Source organism: Rhinopithecus bieti, unplaced genomic scaffold (assembly GCF_001698545.2).
Source record: "Rhinopithecus bieti isolate Rb0 unplaced genomic scaffold, ASM169854v2 scaffold_1682, whole genome shotgun sequence".
Lineage (NCBI taxonomy): Eukaryota > Metazoa > Chordata > Mammalia > Primates > Cercopithecidae > Rhinopithecus > Rhinopithecus bieti.
Genome location: NW_016803618.1, coordinates 213686 through 232797, shown reverse-complemented (window position 1 = coordinate 232797; position 19112 = coordinate 213686). Strand labels below are relative to the sequence as shown.

The 19112-nt window shown below is 37.8% G+C and overlaps 1 protein-coding gene across 14 annotated transcripts in view; it reads left to right on the top strand.

Annotated features, from left to right (window-relative positions):
* LRRC3B (leucine rich repeat containing 3B) overlaps nucleotides 1-17063 on the top strand; it is a 91002-nt gene extending 73939 nt beyond the window's left edge. For 4 of the 14 annotated variants that reach the window (XM_017890660.1, XM_017890682.1, XM_017890692.1 and 1 more), the window contains exon 2: nucleotides 15801-17063. In XM_017890660.1, the coding sequence (XP_017746149.1) occupies nucleotides 15961-16740 (780 nt within the window). In that variant the 5' untranslated portion in view covers nucleotides 15801-15960 and the 3' untranslated portion in view covers nucleotides 16741-17063. Of the gene's footprint in view, nucleotides 1-764; nucleotides 1027-1119; nucleotides 1247-7451; nucleotides 7524-11997; nucleotides 12257-15800 lie in introns of those variants that run through there. The other 10 variants (XM_017890630.1, XM_017890657.1, XM_017890637.1 and 7 more) reach the window with 7 other exon arrangements.
* The last annotated feature ends 2049 nt before the right edge of the window (nucleotides 17064-19112 follow it).

The window sequence follows — 19112 nt, the reverse complement described above, 5'->3', positions numbered from 1 at the left end:
CTCGGCCTCCCAAAGTGCTGGGATTACAGGCTTGAGCCACCGCGCCCGGCCTAAAAGCCTTTAAGGGTAACAGTATTAAATAATCTTTTCAAAACGAAAAGTGGTATCTGAAGATGAGGAAACAGCAGAGTATAAAATTGAAACACAATAGTCCATTCATCTTCATTTACTTATAAGTATGTCTAGTTTAAGTCTAGGGACATTTCTTTAATAAAACAAAAAATAACCCTTAGTGATAACTATTGATTATTAATTTTTTCTTCTCTGCCCGCAATAGACATTAGTGGGTGATAGGTGTTTCTCTATGATGATATTATGCAACCTGACACTGATCGAGTGCAACTAGAATCCTCATTTGCAAAACTTGCCACCTCATACTCTTCCAGAATATTTAGGTAAAGTGTGAGTGTATTAGTAGTAGTAATTGTAGTAGTAGAGGTAGTATTAAAAGTTGTCCATTTAAATCTGAATGTATTCATTTATTAATAGCAATGTTTTATTCTACCGGTGATTTCACTATAAAAATAAGAAGACCTGGGGAGGCCTTCAGCAGGGAGCCAAACATATTTGGGAAAATCTGGGTTAATAAATACTTTACTGCAACTATCAGAACCTGTAACAGGCTGATATCCACTGTGAGTCTCAGAAAGAGTGTTTTTCAGACTTATGACTTCATAATATTCATTTGTAGAACTCTCAGACACCTAACTTTCCATAGAACCCCTGGAAAATGTTAATGTGATTCTGATCCCTTTGAAGTTGTATTCAGAGCTAATAATATTAGCCAAGCATCTACTATGAGACAGTCATTATCAGAACCACATCAGCACTCCATGAAATAAGCATTATTCTTAGTTCTAGTTGAGGAAACTGAAACTCAGAACAATTAGTTGGCTTGTCCAAGACTTCCTAGCTGGTATCAGAAATGAAAGTTGAACTTGATTTTATCTAGCTTCAGGTTCCGGATGATTTCTGTACATTTTGTTGAGACTAAGAAAGTTTAAACAGTCCAGAGTGGCTCCACTGGTAAGAAGAGGCACGATGTCTCATATACTTTCATATCTACCGTAGCACTTAACAGGAAATAGGTTGTCTGTCAATGCCTCCTGGCCAATCTCTTTGTTTGTTGCTTAGTTGTTATTATGATTATGCTCATGGGTGAAAAATTATGACTATAGAAAATGGCGTAAGATAAAAAGTGAAAGTTATCCTTAATATCATCAACCTCCAGAACTGTCGCCTAAAGGTAAAACTACTATCAATTTGTTCTTGTTTTTCCACAACTTTAAAAGCTGTGTGTGTGTGTGTAGATGCTTCTGTTCTGCCTTACACAGATGGGATTACACATTCAAATTTTTCTCTCAGTGATATGTATTTGACATCTTTTTATCAGGATTTGCAGATTGCTTCATTCATTTTGTTGATGTGCCATATTTATTTAATCAATCTCTTTATGACAAATATTTAAATGAATTCTATTTTTTTAAAACTACTTCTTTATTTTCTTTTTTGCTGTACAAAAGACAATTTGAAAAAACCAGTTTTATATACATGTCCTTGCACAGTTATGTTTTTAATAGAAAACATATAAAGGGCATTATTTTTCCCGAATGTCTCTTCTTAGGAAACATAGTAGACCATTTCTAAGAAATGTTGTAGCATCTGTAGATAAACATGTGTGCTTAAATATATACTTTTGACCAAAAAATTGGACCCTGACTTTCTGGTCTGCTCTGTTCTAACAAGCGAGCAAAAGGACTGAGACAATGGTTCTCATCAGATGCCTGTATGTCCAAAATCTACAATGGCCAAAACCAGGAGAGGGCATTTCAGCCTCCTCAGGCTGTTACCTTCCCATGGAACAGCTCTGCATAGTTTAACTTTGATGCCAAGGACACAGACGTAACCAAATTTTCTCATTTTAAAGGTATTCCCATTTTGTTATCAGCTGGCTCTTTCAATGATGTAGACCAGGAATGGAATAATTTTATTCCACATTATTTGTGATAGCAAATCATAGGAGAAAACCTAAATATCTAACAAAAGAATAATGTGTAAATAGATCTAACATATAACCCCATTCACTGAGGTACCGTGTAGGCATTAAAATGATGAAGGTCATGACAATTTACAACCCTGAAAAAGACAGAAACACAAAATTGTTACCTATGCTAATATGCCAACTGTAAAATGATGTGTGTATACACCTATAAGGCGTGGAAGAACAAAGTATTTGATGGGTTACATGTATGAATTATGCATTTTTTAAAATTTCAAATGTGTTTTAACGCTATTTGTAAAATTTTAAATTATAAGCCTACAGGGGCTAATCTCTGTGGATGTCTAGGAAGACTGTGAGCTGTGTACAGAGATTTGTTTTAGTCTCAGGGATTGATATATTCTTTTAAAATGGCATTCTGTAAATTTGATCAAACTGTCTCCTAACTCTTAAGAATGCTGTTTTTAAGTGAGGTGACTACATGTTCCATTTTGCCTGGGACTGTTCCTTCTTGAACCTGTTGTCCCAGCACAATTGTCACTAGCACTGCTTTTCACTGTTAGACGTGTCTTTGTTTGTAAAATACATTCTGTGGGCCCCCTACTGTAAGGGACATACTAACTATCCTGTTTCACCACATTTCTATCTCATCCTGGTTTTATCCTTACCTCTAGTAAAAATCATCCCTAGATCACAATTTAACTTTCTATGGCTTAGAAAGTCTTGTACACATCAATGACTTCACTGTATGCCTAACGTCAAAGAAGAACGTATCTGCATCATCAGTGAAATCTTAAAGACATTGTCCATTATGTTCTCTGGCAGTTCTTTCCTAGGATTTTTTGAAAATGATAAAATCTGAAAAAATTTTATCTTTGCTAATAACTAATCATTTTGACTGTTTTAGATAATAACCATTTTGTAATTTGATGTTTTTGTTTTCTTTCTTTGGCTGCCAGAAAACTCAGTTAAGCGAGGTACTTAGTTGCAGCAAAAACTCCTAAGTCATGTAATGGGGAGTCAGATGGAATTGACTTCAAGTTCTATTCTCCATTTATTACTGTATTAGTTTCCTATAGCTTCTGTAGCAAATTGCCACAATCTCGGTGGTTAAAAATAACACACATCTATTTTCTTATAGTTCTGGAGGTAGAGTCTGAAATCAGTTTCAATGGACAAAAAAATCAATTTTTTGGGTAGGGCCACACTACCTGCAAAGGCTATAAAGGACAATACATTGCTTGAAACTTTTAGCTTCTGGTAGCTTCTGGTAGCTTGTCAGCACTTCTTGACTTGTGGCTATATCACTTCAATCTTTACCGTAGTTGTTACATTGCCTTTTCTTCTGTGTTAGATCTCCCTCTGTATCCTTTTGATAAGAACACTCAAAATTACATTTAGGGCTCATCCAGATAATCCAGGATAATCTCTCCATCTCAAGATCCTTAATTTAATCACATCTGCAAAGATTCTTTTTCCATAAAAGGTAACATTCACAGGTTCCAGTGATCAGGACCTAGATATTTTTGGACCATTTTTTGGCTTATCACAATCTACTTTCTGATTCCCAAAGATTTACCTCCATTCTCCATGCACAATATATTAATCATATTCAGACATCCCCCAAAATTCTCAACTCATTACAGCATCAACTCAAAGTACAAAATCTCATGTAAATATCACCCCCAAACCCTCACATTTTAGCATTTAAATCAGATATGCAAAGACTCTAGGTATAAGCATCTTGGGAGCAAAATTTCTTTCTCTTTTTGAAGTAAAGCATTTGGCCCAGTGCCTTGTACATAGAAGGTGCCCACAAAATGTTAGCCACCATCAGAATTACTCCATTCATCCTCTTCCCTCATTATGTGGTTCATTTTCTTTACCATTCTATGATTCTGATTTAGCTATGTCTCTGAATGTGGATCCCTCTTGGAATAACATGAAAAAGTTGGTAAAATGAAATTATTGACTCTTTAGAAATATTGTCATAGCAGAGAGAAGACAAGGTGTAAGATGGTGAAGGCTCTGACCAGGTGCGGTGGCTTAAGCCTGTAATCCCAGCACTTTGGGAAGCCGAGGCAGGCGGATCATGAGGTCAGGAGATCGAGACCATCCTGGCTAACATGGTGAAACCCTTTCTCTACTAAAACTACAAAAAATTAGCTGGGCGTGGTGGCGGGTGCCTGTAGTCCCAGCTACTCCGGAAGCTGAGGCAGGAGAATGCCCTGAACCCGGGAGGCGGAGCTTGCAGTGAGCCGAGATCATGCCTCTGCACTCCAGTCTGGGTGACAGAGCGAGACTCCGTCTCAAAGAATTAAAAAAAAAAAAAAGATGGTGAAGGCTCCACATTGTCATAGCAGACATCAATGTAAGATGATGATGGTGGTGGTGCTGGCAGTAGTACTAGGAGTGGTAGTAGTAACTCTGACTGAGAGTGTATCTTGTAACAACAGATCTTCTAAATGTTTTACATGTGTTATCTCATTTAATCCCCATCTCACCCTTGTGAGGTGGAAGTTTTATTACCCTCATGTTCAGATGAGAAAACTAGGATAGAGAAACTATACAATGAGTTAGTGGCCACATTGGCCAATTAAAACCAAGTGCACCTTGCACATGTCTCATATGGCAGTGAAATGGAGTCCTGGAGTTCATGAAATGCAATTGCAAATGAGAATCACTGCTCATTTCACCTTGGGTTTCTATTTTGTGTCACTCTTAGGGGATAAGCCCTACTCTATCTCGGATTCCTTAGACTTTTTTACATCACCAAATCTTCCCCTTGATTTTAAGGTGTGGAATCTCCCCTACCCCAAATTTTATTTGAAAATTTGAAACTTTAAGACAACTTGAAAATTAGTGCAATGAACACTTGTATATCCATCACTATCCCTTAAAAATTGTTAATTTTTTCCCAACACTGTTTTTCACTCTGTATAGGCATATATATTTCGTTTTCACTGAATAATTTGACAGCTGCAGTTGTTAAGACACTTTACCCCAAAATACTTCAGTATGTGCCTCCTAAGAACAACAACTGCCTCCATTCTACTCATATCAGGATAAATTTCAAGATGTGTAAATTTGATGTAATAATACCTTACATACAGTGTACATTCAAATTTCCCCCAGTTGTTCCAATAATGTCCTTTTCTAGCATTTCCTTTAAATCCAGAAGTTGATCTCTTGCATTGTCTTCAGTTGAAACATCTCTTCTCTTTAATCTAGAACAGTTCTAAAGCCTGTGTTTTATTATTATTTTGTTTTGTTTCTTTTATTTTGTTTTTTGTTTTGTTGTTTTCTTCAGTGAAATTTCAAAAAGTCCAGATTAGTAAAATACCTCAAGTTGTGAATTGGTCTGATGCCTTCCTCTTGATTAGATTTGGGTTAAATATATATTGGCATGAATACTGTATGTGATGTGAGAATCATTTCCTAATTGGTTATACTTAAGAAAAAGAAATGTGAAACCCTCAGAACAGAATGATCTTATATTTTAGGAAAATAATTAAAATTTAAACCTAATCATCTTTGAATGGTCATTGACAGTTTTTGAAGCACATTTCACATATATTTTATTGTCTCCTTGTAACTGTGAGATCATTGAGGTGGATGATAGTCCTAGGGCAACTAAGGGATGGAAGTACGAATGTTGTGCTAAATTCCTGAAATTCATTCCTTGGGAAGCTGAGGTTTGAATCTAGTTTCTGAGTCTTCATTTTGGATCTCAATCCTGTGTTTTTCCCACCAACCCAGTGAATATTATTGCAGCATCTTGTGTAAGAAGGATAATGCAGGGTTAAGCAGGATATGTTTTAAAAAAAATTGTGACACTCATCCTACTCAGAAGTACAACTGAATTCAGCATAAGTAAGAGCTTTCTAAAGGAAGTTTTCAAGTTATCCTGGACTCTGGTGAATCTTGGAGAGCCTACATTTATGTAGATTAGATGTTAAAAGTTTGCAAAGCTCTCACGTTGTAAATGTCATAAGCACTTGCTGTGAAATAATAGTAGAGAAACAGAAAGAAACCAAGATGGATAGATTCCCACTCAGTCTCCCTATAAACTTGCAGCATGTTGCATAATAAATATGGATGTTAGCAGAGACATCGTGGTATCTTTATGCTGTGCTCAGTACTCACAGAGGGATAAATGCTGGGTTCGTAAAAAGTGGGTTTTAAAAAATGTATTTGTTTGTTTTTCCAGTGAATTCATTGGTAGGACAAACGTTAAATCCACTCTGAAGATCTATAAGCACTAGATCTTGTAGGAAGGAGTTAATGTGTTCAGAAGAGTCAGTTCTTTCCCAATATACTGAGGGTTTGCTTGAAGATTTATCTTGTGAAATAGATTTCAAAAGTGGAAAAGCAGTGCCTTAATTGACTGAGATCTAGAACAAATGGATTTCGTGTGATTTTGATAAAAGTTTTATATCAGAGTGGCCTTTAAGAAATTCTAACAGGAGAAGGGGATGTCTCCCTCTTTGATTTTCCCAACTTTGGCAGGAAGAGGTCACAGAGAGCTGGTTAGGCATTTGAAACTCACCATTTGTGTTTATAGACATTCATATAAAAAGTAGCCAGGAAAAGAGATATAGAAACCAACGCATGTTAAATGAGACCTGTTCTGGGGGATATCTGAGATGCAGGTTCTCTCCTTCTACTAACCAGCTCTGTGGCTTTGGGGAGTCTCCATTTTATGAGTTCCTCTACTGTATTAACATAGAGACTAATAATGTCCACTATGTGTATTTGACAGCGCTGTTTAGAGATAATCAAATGAGAGCATGCATATGAACTTGCCCCACAAGCTTCTAAAGTAGTTCACAAATGTAAGGCAAATGGATAATTTTAGAGCTTTTGACTTGGAGATATACTTCCCTTAATTTAAAAATCCATCTTGGTCCTTGTTTCCTATCTTAGTGGAGTCAGTTTGGAAGGAAAAAAGTATAGTTTAGCTGCAAAATGGTGTATGGTGCCATGTTTGATCACATGTGCTCTGGAAGCCAAAGGACTTCAGTTAAGCTCTTGCCTGTGTAATTTAGCACTTGTTACCATAAATGGGTTATATAACTTCTTTAAGCCTCAATTTGTTCATCCGTACAAGGGTTGCAATTGCTACCTTTTAGGGGTTTTGTGAGAATTGTGGTGAGGTGATACATGTGTAACCAGCATAAAATGAAACTTTCCTTCTTGCCTCTACTGTTCCTTTAATTTCTATCCTCTTGATCATTCTCTTCTAGTCTCTGAATGCAAATTAGTAAGCCCCATAATGTTGTACTTACCCCTAGATAATAGATTGTCCTAATATTATTTTAAGTCACAAACTCAGTTAATTTAAACCAAAATAAAAATTAAAAATGATCATTTAAATGTTTAGTTTAAGAGATTAACAAAAACCCTGAATTTCATTTATTATTTAACTGTTCTCCCCTTCCCTTTTTTTCAGGCTCAAAGGGAAAGAGGATTTAGTAAGTGGCTTGATTTCTCTTCTCTGCCTTCCATTCCACCCCACCCCAAGGTGAGCATGACTGGGTGGCAGCTGCTCGGGAGGTAGAATTAATAGGATAAGAGGATTCAGGTTACTTTCTCCTGAGGCTTTAATGTTCTTCCGCCATGTGGCTACCCTGACTCTGACAGTGGATGCATTTCAGGTGGCCACTTGCTCAAAATCTAAGCATCTACCCTACAGTTTTGTATTGCTGGAGTCCTTCTGTTCTACGAAGGAATCTTATGGGACAGTGAAATAGGACTCCAGATGCTTGCTCCTTGAAAATCTCTTCCCCTCTAGTGACTGCATTTGACCTATAGGAAATAGTTTCCCATCCCTTACTGACAAACTCTGGGAGTGTAGGCTCACCCCGACATCGAAACATCACCCAACTGCATCTCCAAACGACAGGTTAACCTGGTTCTTTTTCCAAGACATTCTGCCTCCCAACTCCAGGGGTCATGTAATAAACTTTCCCCTTTCCTTGGGAAGGTGACAAGATAGGTACCTCTTGACCTTTTTACTTTCAAAGTGGGCAAGGACACGTTGACTCACAGAACATGTGTCAGCCAAGCTTTATATGGTAACTTAACCCCTTAATTCCAAAAAAAGTTATATGGTAACTTTTTAACTCTACATTCATTTAACCAAGAACCTTGTCAGAATTTCAGTTTTACCATCCTGCTAGAGGAATTCATCATTTAACAAATACCTGATGTGTAATAAATGCCAAGCAAATGATAGCTGTGTTATAATGAAATGAGAATGGATTATAATTCATTTCAATAAATGTTTATTAAATTCTTACCATGGGCAATGTGAGAATGTAAAATGGGTAAGACACTGACCATACCTGTTGGAACCTCATGGTCTAGCAGTAGAGAAGGTAAAGTGATGTCTTTAATATGAAGTAGAAAACAGTAAATAATATAGTAGAGGCTAGGATATTAGAGAAGGGAGAGTTTGGAGATTGTAAGAGTTCCTTGCCTTAAACAGTTCTGGATCTGCTGCCAGATTATTCTCCTTTTAAATGAAAATATTCTCTGTTCTTCATGCATCTGTCTGCCTTGTCCGTTCATATCCTTGACTAAATGATCACAGCTGTTGTTATTAATGGGCCACCTAAATGACTCATGGGCCAGATCTTTATAATTGGATTTTAAATCAGGAAAGCTATTCTACAGTGTAGAGATCTTCAGTTGGATTTGTTTCTGATAAATTTCGTATCTGTGGAACGAAGTGCCATTCATCATCAGTTTTCTCCTCATTGAGCTATTTGTTGAGTTCATGTTTCTGTGTCTGTGTAAGAAAACATGGTGGGAGATACAACTGTAGAAGGAGATTGTTATGAACCATCGGGGGTCATTAGGGCTTTTGTGACCTGCAGGATGATGTGGTTAAGAGTGTTACTTTAACCTGACATTAGAAGAATGGAAGCAGAGAGACTGGACACCAACAATTCAGGAAGGAGACTTTTGCTCTTTCAGAACAGGATGTTGGAGATCTGAATTAGGAAAGAGGTCATGAGAATGCAAAGCAAGGGACAGGTGGAATGGAGAATGGAAATAAAAACTTCAAGAAATCGGGATGGAAGAAAATGTGGTCTACAGTGGAGGCGGAAGTTATTGGGTAAAGCTGAGTGTAAAATTATGATTTTACTTTTGGGTATGCAAAGTTTGAGGCCCTGAGGAACTCTTCCTGTAGTAAACAGTTGAGAATGGAAATGGAGAACTAAAGTCCCTGGCAGAACTCAGTGCTAAAGATGTGAATGAAGAAGTTATTATCTCCAAACATGATCCCAAAGACCAGCAGTGGAAAAATTACCTATGCAGTTTATTCACTTGAATTAACCAGGTCCCAACTCTCTTTTCCTAATAATTTGAATCACAAATACACAGGAATTAGACATATTGATGGTTTATGCAACCAATACTTATTTTATAGATAACCTGATCATATAAATAAATCATATCTAAGCTCTATGATAGTCAATAAGACTAATTTTGGAAATATTGCATTAAAGATATCAAGTACTCAAACTTTAGGTTTTGTGAAAATAAACAAAAGCCACCCAAATGAGAATAAGCAAATGCTATTCATTCAGAGCTTTCTATAGCAAAAGAGGTAAGCACCATCCCTTGCATTTGGCAGAGAGACTCAAAGGCTGGCAGAGGAATGTAAAAGCATTATAGTGGGAAAAAAGGAAGGCTTCAGGTGAGTTCTGATTGAAGGCTGTTGACATGGGAAAGCTGGAGGTGGGCTAACTAGAAGCAGAGCAGCATACGTGATTGGTTAGGGGTGCATATCTAGTGTTCTTGGATTGGTCCTAAATTGGAAGCAGGGTCAACATTTAGGAAAATTATCAGTTAATAATCAGCTTCTTGGCTGATTTGGGTTGTTTGCTACAGAGATTGTGGTTTGGTTTCCTGGTCTGGTTGCTGCAGATTGTGCATCAGAAATCTATTTTTGTACATGGTGTGGCTACTGTCCTTTTGTATATTCAGTCTCTCATCATGAAACATGTACTGCTTTTAATAATTCATTGTTCTTTCATTTGCCTTTGCCATCTTGGCCACCATTGTTCAACTCTTTCATGCACTGAATAGTTGCTTTCTGAGGCATTAAATTTGGGTTCATTTTTTGGCTAATCCTAGTCCTTTTGCATTATATTTTAAATATTTACTATAAAATAAAATATATGTTTATACCATAAGGAATTAAAACCATACAAAAGAATATAAAATAAAAAGGCAATTCCTCTTCTCCCCCTGGCAGCCCATCAGTTCCACTAGTCACTTGGGGTTAACCATTACTAATAGTTTCTGACATACCCTTTTGGAAGTGATCTATACATATGTAAACATATTAATTACATGTTTATATTTGCATATTTATCTTCTTTAAAAAATCTACACAAATGTGATTATAAGTATTTGCTTTTTTTTGAGCTGCTCTTTAGGGTAATCTTTGGACATCTTTATATCATCAATAACTTATTCTTCAATTTTAAATTTTTGATAGATAGTCCCAAATTGCTTATATGACAAGAGTACACCAATCTATCCTCTTGTCAAGTGTTTGAGAATGCTTCGTTCTTAATATATTTATTGACACTAAATACTATGCCTAATTTTAATCTAGATGATAAGTACTTTAGCCTGAATTTATTGTACTGTCAGTGAGATCAAGAATCGTTTCATATGGTTTATTTTGTATACATCATATGCATTGCCATTTATGTATATTATTTCCCATCCATTTTTCTTTTCTGCTTTTCTTTCTTTTTATTTTTTTATTTTTTAGAGACAGGGTCTTGCTATGTTGCCCTGGCTGGACTCAAACTTCTGGGCTCAAATAATCCTCGCACCTCAACCTCATAAGTAGCAGGGACTATGGGTGTGTACTGTTGCACCCAGCTCAGCTCTCCATGTTTTTTATTAGATTAGTTTATTATTCTTTTGAAAGGATTTTTTGTGTATTAAAATAATCAACCTTTTGTCATTTGTTCTTTGACTTTGTTTATAACCTTAACTTTTTGCCATGGAGAAGTCTTAAATTTAAAATAATGAAATGTATGAGGGTTTTTTCCCCTTGATCTGAATTTTATGTTTTAAATTAAAAGCCCTTCCTGTTTTGCTATCTATTTCCTTTTAATTAAATTCTCCTGTTTGGTAATAGAGTTGCATAGACTATAATGGGAAGAAACTGGTGTATCTGGCATTTCTCTGTGAATTGATACACTTGGTTGTCTCAGAAGGGTTAATAAAAGCTTTTGTGTTAGAATCTCTGAATGTTCCTGTCATTTAATGATGAAAAGAAAGAAATAAGCAGCAAGACAGTTGTTAATCAGCCACTGAATGGCCTGTCTTCTCACTGAATGAACACCCTGTTAAATGCACTGTTTTTTTTTTTCTTCTGGAAATGGTATTTGATGGTTGCCACCCAATCCCAGAATTAACTGCTAATGCTCAGAAACCTGGGTGGCAAGAAAATACGAGCGAGATATGAGTCTGGATAAAATAATTCTCCTTTGGGGTGCAGTGCATACTTAAACACCACATCCAGAAATATTGCAGCATCCTGCTTGACCCAGACATAGTTAAAGGGAATGAGTAGATGGGGACAGGGTAGTCCCGTGAGTCGAGATTTGCAGAGGGGGAGTTAGGAGGGAGGAAAGATGCTGTTTAACTTGGTCCGTCCCTTTAATGGGCAGTAATTGCTGTTGTTGCTTTTGCCATTACCAGTGTGACCCCAGGTCCTTCTTTATGTTCTAACCACTCATTCTGAAGTTAGTAGGAAGGCACTCTTCTTGCCCAGCAGCATAGCTTGTTTACTGCTTTGTGATTCAGTCAGAGCAGGAGGGAGTTTCAGGCTTCCAAGCTGAGGGAGTTTTAGGCTTCCAAGCTTTTTAGCCCTGTATTCTGCTGGATGATAACCAATGTCAGAAGAATATCCACCTCTTTTTCTCTGAGGCACATATCCTCGTATCTTCTTTTTCCAACAGGCATTATTGACCTATCTAGTAATATAAAGAAATATCAAACTGATAATCCCTTTGGAAACTACAGAACCAGTATCATGGAGTGGAAAGCAGCTCTTCCATCCTCCCTGGTGAAGATGACCTTGACTTGATGCCTTTGGCTTTGTTGTCTACATCCTGGACATCTAAGTCTATTTGCACTGCTAAAGCAATAGAAATTTATTTCTTACAGTTCTGGAGCCTGCAAAGCTCAAGATCAAGGTGCCAGAAGATTTGGTTTCTGGTGAGGTCCTGTTTGTTGGCTTATAGATGGCTCTCTTCTGTTTCTTCACATGGCAGAAGGGATGAAGGAATTCTCTGGGGCCTCTTTTTTATAAGGGTACTAACTCCATTCATGATGGCTCTGCTTTCATGACCTAATCACTTCTCAAAGACCCCCACCTCCAAATATCTTCACACTGGGGATTAGATTTAGACATCAGAAAATGTGAAGGACACACATACTCAAACCACTACAGCATCCCAGGGCTCAGCTGTCTACATCCTGCATCTTTTGTCACTTTATTCTGGCTGGGGGTGATGGCTGTAGAGGCTGACTCACAGAGGCTCAGCAATATAGCCAATCCCAGAAGACTTTATTCTCTTTTTATCAAACATAATAGAGAGAAAATGAAATACTCAGTTCAAGTCCAACTTCTTTGAAAGCAAGGGGTGCTCTGTATTTGTACTGCTAACAAGCATTACATCCAGTTCACAGGTAGACCATTTGGGATATGATGGATTCCATCTCAAGAAAGATTGCAATCTGAGTAGAGAACTCAACCTGTGTCCTAAACATTTCTGATATGTGACCATGACCATTGGACTGATCTTTCTGGAGAAACCCTGAATAAGTGTAAAGAAGCCTGCTGAGGAAGAGTTCCATTCTTCTTTCCATCTCCTAGGAGCCTGAACACATATGACTTTTCCTAAGTCCATTATGTTGCCGAATAACACCAGTAGACATTTGATGAACCAATGTTTATGTTTAAAATATTTATAAAAATAATTGCCATGTAGAATAAAAAGCATAGCTAGACTCTTCAATATTTTATTGCTTTATTCATATAAAAGATATTTATTTAGTCCTCACTATGTGCCAAGCACTATGCTGGGTGTTGGGAATGTATCCGAGAATAATAATAGTAACTATGGCTAAGAAGCATTGAACTTTTACTACCAATTTCATACTGTGCTAAGTGCTTTACATGGATTACTTCATATAACCCTCAAATCAACCTTGTAATTAGGTGCTTTTATCATCTTTATATAAAGATAAAGAAAATGAGATCCCCAAGAACACCACTACTAATAAGAATTAAAGTTGGGATACAGCCCTGATGCAGTGGCTCACACCTGTAATGCTAGCACACTGGGAGACCAAGGTAGATGGATCACTTAAGGTCAGGGGTTCAAGACCAGCCTGGCCAACATGGTGAAACCCTGTCTCTAGTAAAAATACAACAACAACAACAACAAAAAATAGCTGGACATGGTGGCGTGTGCCTGTAGTTCCAGCTACTTGGGAGGCTGAGGCAGGAGAATTACTGGAACCCGGGAGGCAGATATTTGCAGTAAGCCGAGATCACACCATTGCTCTCCAGCCTGGGCAACAGAGCAAGACTCCATCTCAAAATAAAATAAAATAATAAATAAAGCTGATATGCAAACTCAGTGTACGTTCTACTTTTTAATTGCTTACTGTTGTCTCTGCAAGAGACAGAAACAAGTCTCTGCCCTCATGGAGCTTGTACTCTGAATAGAGAACACTTTACTACACCAAACTCTTTTAATGAATCCCAAGAGAAATATGAAGTGTCCTCCAGAAACGGCTTCTCATCTTTCAGCATGTTTCAGGCTGGTTGCACATACTCAGTGGGATCACTTGGTTGATGTGGACTCCCTTTACTTTCTTCAATTACATTAATTTCTTCTATTTCCTGTGCTTTTCTCATGCCCTTTTCCTAGAATTCATTGCCTTGTCCTTCTACTCCTCTGTCTTCTCTCTTCCCTTCCACGCCTGTTTGTTTATTTTTTTTCTTTCCCATCTAGATTCCTAGATTCCCAATAGATACCATTGCAAGTGCCATGCAATAAGTTTTGAAGGGAAACATGAAAGGGAGGACACTTTCATTGCCCGTGAAATGCTCTGGTGATGGAGGGCTTAGTAAGCTTAGGGTCTCTCTTTAGCATTCTCTGGTATTTAAGGGACTCAGTTTTCCAAAAGCACATCCACTCCATTCTGCTGTTGCTAATCTCATTTTTTCCATGATTAACAATCCAGATCATTATGTTTTCAGCTCACATTAATCTTCTCTTCTGTGAGTTTGGTAACATTTGGAGTCATTTCCCTCTGTATTTATCCATCTGGGATCTTCATAAAAGATAAGTTTTCAGAAAGTCATTAGTTGCTCATGCAGAAAGTTGTGTGTTGTTCACTGCTGTAAGAGAAGTGAATGCTCTTCTTGTTTCTCAGATCCTGGGAGAGAATCTTCTCAGTCAGGCATGGGTTCCCTCTGAAATGCACAGGGACCCCTCACTTGAGCTCCATTGGGTCCTCAACTTGGAACAATATTCATAGCATAAAAGATAGGGCTGCAACATAGCAGCATCATAAATTACAATAAGCAGTGCTTGCTAGATACTTACAGAGCAGATGAGATTGGAAGAGAGTGTATGGATAGTGGAAAGGGTTTTTATATTGAGTCAGAACAAAGACTTTGGCTTGAGTCCTGTCTCTACACCTCAATCTGTTTGACCTTGGGCAAGTAACCTCGTCTCTCTGGGATCCACTTGTCTCCTTTGTGAACTGGTCCCAAAGATGTGTGCTTTCCTCTCTATATTAAAGGGTAATTTTGAGAGTTAACTTATATTCTTATCTCTGCTCTCTGCTGTTGAGTAAGTTTAATAACTTTGTTCATATCACTTAATTTTGTAATTTCTGTGACCCTTGCCAACACTAACAGTATATATATGCAACATATAGAGAGTGAAGTTTATTGGGAAAGTTTTCAAAGCCAGTATTTCTTAATTCTCTTGTTATATAAAAAAGTCTTATAGGTGTGTGTCATATTTAAGCATTTATTGGGATGGGGATATAGTCCTTAGAAAAGAGAGAGAGGATCCTCTGGAAATTCAGTTAAAAGCATCCTCCCAGGTATAATGTAATTTTAAGAGGTCACAAGGAAGGCAGCTATCCTGGAGGTTCTTGGTGTTAGCCTCTAGCAATATTTTGTTGTGAAGGTTGGAATGCATTTATTCTTTTCTTAATTCAAGTAAGATGTTTCTTTAGAGACAATATTCCAAATTGGGCATCCATTCAAAAAATTGGATATCCATGACAGATATCCCTGTCTATAGTCATTAACCATGAAATCTTGGTATTATTTCTCATTGCTGCCCAAGTGCAGGACTAAATTGCATAAATTCATCTGTTGTCTCAGAAAGGGTGAGCAGCATAATTAAATTTTATTTCTGTAGAATTAGAAGGGGTCCAGGATGTGGAGATCAGCAGAGAAATAGGGAGTGTTTGTTCTCATTCTATCCAACTGAAAACCAGGCAACAGAATTCAGAAGTATTTTCATATATTGACAGTTCTCTCCCCCAGCACCTGGGATTTGAACAGGAGACTTCCATTTCACAGAGAATTCCTAGTGGAATTGATGGAAATTACCTGCATAACCTAACCCCCTACCCACATAGAATGCCAGACACCTGAGAGCACCTTTAATTACAATGTACCTTCCTTTGCAAAGGAGCTAATTGCATCTGTTTCCCTTTCCTTTAGGTGCCCAAGCAAGGACAGAAATAATGAAGAGACACATGTGTTAGCTGCAGCCTTTTGAACCACGCAAGAAGGAGATCAATAGTGTGGACAGGGCTGGAAACATTACCACACTTGTTGGAGTAAATGAGGAATGGGCTCGTGATTATGCTGACATTCCAGCATGAATCTGGTAGACTTGTGGTTAACCCGTTCCCTCTCCATGTGTCTCCTCCTACAAAGTTTTGTTCTTATGATACTGTGCTTTCATTCTGCCAGTATGTGTCCCAAGGGCTGTCTTTGTTCTTCCTCTGGGGGTTTAAATGTCACCTGTAGCAATGCAAATCTCAAGGAAATACCTAGAGATCTTCCTCCTGAAACAGTCTTACTGTATCTGGACTCCAACCAGATCACATCTATTCCCAATGAAATTTTTAAGGACCTCCATCAACTGAGAGTTCTCAACCTGTCCAAAAATGGCATTGAGTTTATCGATGAGCATGCCTTCAAAGGAGTAGCTGAAACCTTGCAGACTCTGGACTTGTCCGACAATCGGATTCAAAGTGTGCACAAAAATGCCTTCAATAACCTGAAGGCCAGGGCCAGAATTGCCAACAACCCCTGGCACTGCGACTGTACTCTACAGCAAGTTCTGAGGAGCATGGCATCCAATCATGAGACAGCCCACAATGTGATCTGTAAAACGTCCGTGTTGGATGAACATGCTGGCAGACCATTCCTCAATGCTGCCAATGATGCTGACCTTTGTAACCTCCCTAAAAAAACTACCGATTATGCCATGCTGGTCACCATGTTTGGCTGGTTCACCATGGTGATTTCATATGTGGTATATTATGTGAGGCAAAATCAGGAGGATGCCCGGAGACACCTCGAATACTTGAAATCCCTGCCAAGCAGGCAAAAGAAAGCAGATGAACCTGATGATATTAGCACTGTGGTATAGTGTCCAAACTGACTGGTATTGAGAAAGAAAGTAGTTTGCGATTGCAGTAGAAATAAGTGGTTTACTTCTCCCATCCATTGTAAACATTTAAAACTTTGTATTTCAGTTTCTTTTGAATTATGCCACTGCTGAACTTTTAACAAACACTACAACATAACAAATAATTTTAGTTTAGGTGATCCACCCCGTAATTGTACCCCCGGTGGTATATTTCTGAGTAAGCTACTATCTGAACATTAGTTAGATCCATCTCACTATTTAATAATGAAATTTATTTTTTTAATTTAAAACCAAATAAAAGCTTAACTTTGAACCATGGAAAACAGAGTGACTTATTGGTCAAGAAAACAGTATAGTCATTCTACTTGCTCTAAAGAAAAATAGACAACCTTTATGAACTCAAAGAACTATCACAATGAAAAAATGTGTTATTAAGCCCTACTGTACACTGGGGAGCCATAGCTGAATTATTGGCCGAGTTAAGTATCTGTCAGACTCTAAAATACTGAACTTTACTAGGTGGTTATACACAAGTGTGGCATCCTTTAGAGGCTTAAGTCAGGATGCCTTTTGGCATTTACTCTTCAAAAATAGATATAATTAGCTATTGAATCCAAATACTTATTGTACCTTTGCACTATGCTGGACAAAATGGAAAGGAAAAAGACAGCACATAGCCTGTCCTCAAGATTACTTTCTGGTGGACTGGGGCGTGTGTGACAAATATAGAAATGGTTATGCTAGGGAGGAAGGTCCTCGTAATTATGTAGCATCAACTGGATGCAAGCACTGTGAGAGGCATTTTTATGCTATTATTGTGTCTTTAAACTCTCCCAACAAGAGAAGAAAGTGACAACTGCTCTATTTACATAGGGAAAAACTTCAAGTAAGAGAGGTTCATTGAGTTACCAGGTAGAAAGTCTTAGAACTTAAATTTGAATCAGATCTTTCTGTCTCCAAAGACAGGTCTTCACATTAAATTCCTACGGAGTTGGTTTATAGTTATAATTTTCTTAGATTAAGTACACAGTTCTATGAGTTTTAAAAAATATATACTCCTGGGCATCTGTTATACAATCAAGATATTGTGTCCTTGTCATTGGCCAGAGATAGGAGAATTGTGTGGAAGTTATTGGTTTTAAGGTACCATTACAGATAATCCTTAAAACTTGGGTGGGATCTCACAAGATGATGATGTAGACAAGGAAGATAGAAGAAGCAGAGGGAGCAGAGGTATATCATATAGGGAGGTGTTTGGGAGGAAGGAGTCTATGCAAAGAAGTGACAAACAAGGCTGGAACTATGTAGTAGAGATCTCAGTTCCAGACTAAGGAATAGTAGAACTGATGGCATTTATGGAACACTTACTATGCACCAAGTACTTTCTTTGGAGTATCTTAATGAATCCTTACAAACTCCCCTATGAGATAGTCTTTTGTGAATGAGAGTCAGAGACACAGGAATTAAGTAATTAATACAGAGTTTGTAAGAATAGCAGGCATTGAAACCCAGTCTGTCAACTCCAGAACCTATGAACCCTTTATCCACTGTGCTGCCTTATGCTCATCAACTTTCCTACCTAAAGCTGCTGATTCCTCAAACCTATAGTTCTGCAGTCTCCTACGTGATGGTTTTATTTTTTTAATAGCACAAAAATAGCCCTTTGTGAGATTTATGTACGGAAGAGGGAACCTCTGCCATTTTGAGACACTTAGCCTGCTCCAACCCAAGTTAGGGTATCTTTGGGCCTAAAATTTCTGCTCTCAGAAAGTCCTAAAGGTCCTAGGTAGCAATAGTATCTTTAAATGTTTATTTATTGTAAGGGACAATCAGGGTCAGCTAATCCAGGACCTGTGGCGAGGCATGCAGAGCACTGTGGCCAGGCTCTGCTCATGGTACACACCCCAGGGCCATGTACTTTTCACCCCAACCCCACGAGACTTGCTAAAAGTGTTATATCTAGTCTAGAAACCTGGGGTAACTCCTCGATGTAAAATTCAGGATATAGGCCCGAGAATTCCTGCATCCCAGCAAGAAGGAAGCCAGAATGTCTGCTTTTACTAACTGAATTGAGAATTCACCTTCCCAGTGAGATTGAAGCTTTGTTGAAGATTTATCGCCCCCTGGAGGGCAATACTATAATAGATCTCTGCAGGTACTCTGTAGAAAGACACCCAACTGAACTGAAATACACATATTTTTTCCTATAGAATAGGAAAATCAAGCCTTTGCTAAGACAACCCTTTAAAAAAGTAAATTAACTGTATTTATTTGAGTGTATGAGCCGCATTCATTTTAGAAAAGCTTTCACAAATCAGATAATCCATTCCAGGCTGCTTCTTCCAAAATAATCTTTGTGTCCTCACTAATGA